Source organism: Egretta garzetta, unplaced genomic scaffold (assembly GCF_000687185.1).
Source record: "Egretta garzetta isolate BGI_Z169 unplaced genomic scaffold, ASM68718v1 scaffold1338, whole genome shotgun sequence".
Lineage (NCBI taxonomy): Eukaryota > Metazoa > Chordata > Aves > Pelecaniformes > Ardeidae > Egretta > Egretta garzetta.
In genome coordinates this window covers 6,122-8,162 of record NW_009260426.1, presented here as the reverse complement: position 1 = coordinate 8,162, position 2,041 = coordinate 6,122, and the positions used below count along the sequence as shown (strand labels likewise).

The window sequence follows — 2,041 nt, the reverse complement described above, 5'->3', positions numbered from 1 at the left end:
GCTCCCTGTCCCCCCCCCCCCCCGCCCCCGCCGATGCTGCGAAACGGGGGGCGTGACGCCCCCCCACCTCCACCCCCCTACAGACTGCACGGCTCTGCCGAGCCCCCAAGCCGAGGGAAGCCGCCGCCACCACCCACGAGGACGCCGGCCGGGCCGCCACCGCCCCCACCACCGGTGCGGAATGGGCACCGGGACTCCATCTCCACCGTCAGAGCGTTCCTGGGTGAGTGGGGCCCCGGGCATGGGTCTGCGGCTGCTGCTCTCCCGGGGGGTCCGGAGCTGGAGCCCATTGGTTTTGGCTGTGCTCGTCCTCCCTGACCTGCCTGTTTATCCCCTTTGCTGCAGATGACTTTGAATCCAAATACTCTTTTCATCCTGTCGAAGATTTCCCAGCCCCAGAAGAGTATAAATACTTCCAGAGAATCTACCCCAGCAAAACAAACAGAGGTAAGGGAGGGGAGGAGGTGTCCTGCGTGGCCTGGCTCCCCTCCCGTGCTCTCGAGGGTGGCAGGAGGTGACAGCAGCGCAGCTGTGGCCGCCCGCTGTCCTGTTTGTCCCTGCTCAGGGTAGATTGTGCAAGGGCTGGTGTGAGCCATCGCGGGCTCCCAATTCACATTTTTTCTCTGTGCAGCAGCGTTGCCTCGGGGCCTGCACACGCTCCCCAGGGTGCCGAGCCCCAAAGGCAGGCAGTGCTCTGAGGGGGGCCCCGAGGATTTGGGCTGTGTGGGTGTCCCATCCTGCCTGCCCCCTCTTTTGCCCGCTTGAGCCTGTGCAGAGAAACATCGCAGGGCTTGTTCCCACCTGCACTAAGGGCCTTGGCACTGGAGCGGCTACCAAAGCACCCCAGCACTGGCCCTGCGGCTGAGGCTGGTGTTGGGCAGGGGTTGGGGGGGTAAAGAGCCCCCGCATGTCCTAGGACAAGCCCGACCCCGGGGCCCTGAGCAGCGGCGCTTGGACCCGGCGCTGCCGGCACAGCACAAAGTGCCCTTGCTGCGCTGTTGCTGCGCGTCAGCCCTGCAGATCCCGGAGGAGACTCCGGGGAGAATGGGATGCTCGTTTATTTTTAGAGCGATGAATGTTTAATGTAGATTTGAAAAGCCCTGTTCTGGTTTCAGCAGGCTTTCTTATCTTGCAGCTACGCGTGGGGCTCCCCCTCTGCCCCCCATCCCCAGGTGAAAGTGGGCTGCACAGGCAGATTGTTCCTGAGCAGAGACGGACCTCCTCCCCCTTCCTCAGACGGACCCTCCCCACCTCCCTGCCCCCCACGATCCTGCATGAGAAGCTCCCAGCGTCTTTGGTTTTCCCAGCTGCGCCAGGATGAGCAGATACCCCCAGCCCAGCTCTCTCGCCAGCCCACCCTCATCTATGCATCTCCCCGGGGACTCGTTGACCTTGCTGGCAGGCCCGGATGATGGGTCCTTTCCTCCTTACTCGTCGCAGATCCCCATTTGGGCCGGGACTATGCATCCAGCCGCAGCCCAGGAGCCGGGCACGAGGACTTGGGGCGGACGCCGAGCCGTGTGCGGCTGGCTGTTGGACCTCACAGCGTTCCAGGTATGGGTAAAGATAAAAGCTAATCAGTGTTGTTATTTCTAGCAGTGAAAATAGAAATCTACTGAGGAAATAATTTTCCCTTATGTAGTCATTCATGTTGTTATAAAACTATAAAAAAGCAAATGTCATATTTTGATATTTTGAGCTGGAAATAATAAAAATGTGTAAGAGATGAAAATAGTACTATATAGAACATACTACTGTGGCTGCAGGTATCATCAGGTGAGATTTTTTTTTTCTTGTTCAACCCCTAAACTTTAACACAAGATTTGTGGATTGAAATTAAATTTATAACGTACTTTGGCAAACCGACATTGTTAATACATTTAAATAGACCTGTTTTCTGGGGCATCAGCTGCATTTTGCAATATTTGTATTAGAAATAGTTTTTCGTTTGCTCTGTCTACACTGAATGCTGCATAATAAGCGAACTGAGTCTCAGTACACAAGAAAAATGTGGTTTGCTGAGCTAATCAATTTTATAAAG

The 2,041-nt window shown here is 56.1% G+C and overlaps 1 protein-coding gene across 1 annotated transcript in view; it reads left to right on the top strand.

The window, feature by feature from the left end:
- Positions 1 to 1,534, top strand: part of WIPF2 (WAS/WASL interacting protein family member 2) — an 8,789-nt gene extending 7,255 nt beyond the window's left edge. Inside the window, exons 6-8 of the mRNA XM_035899248.1 lie at positions 14 to 223; positions 346 to 447; positions 1,136 to 1,534. Coding sequence (XP_035755141.1) covers positions 14 to 223; positions 346 to 447; positions 1,136 to 1,176 — 353 coding nt within the window. The 3' untranslated portion in view covers positions 1,177 to 1,534. The remainder of the gene's footprint in view (positions 1 to 13; positions 224 to 345; positions 448 to 1,135) is intronic.
- Positions 1,535 to 2,041: the final 507 nt, after the last annotated feature.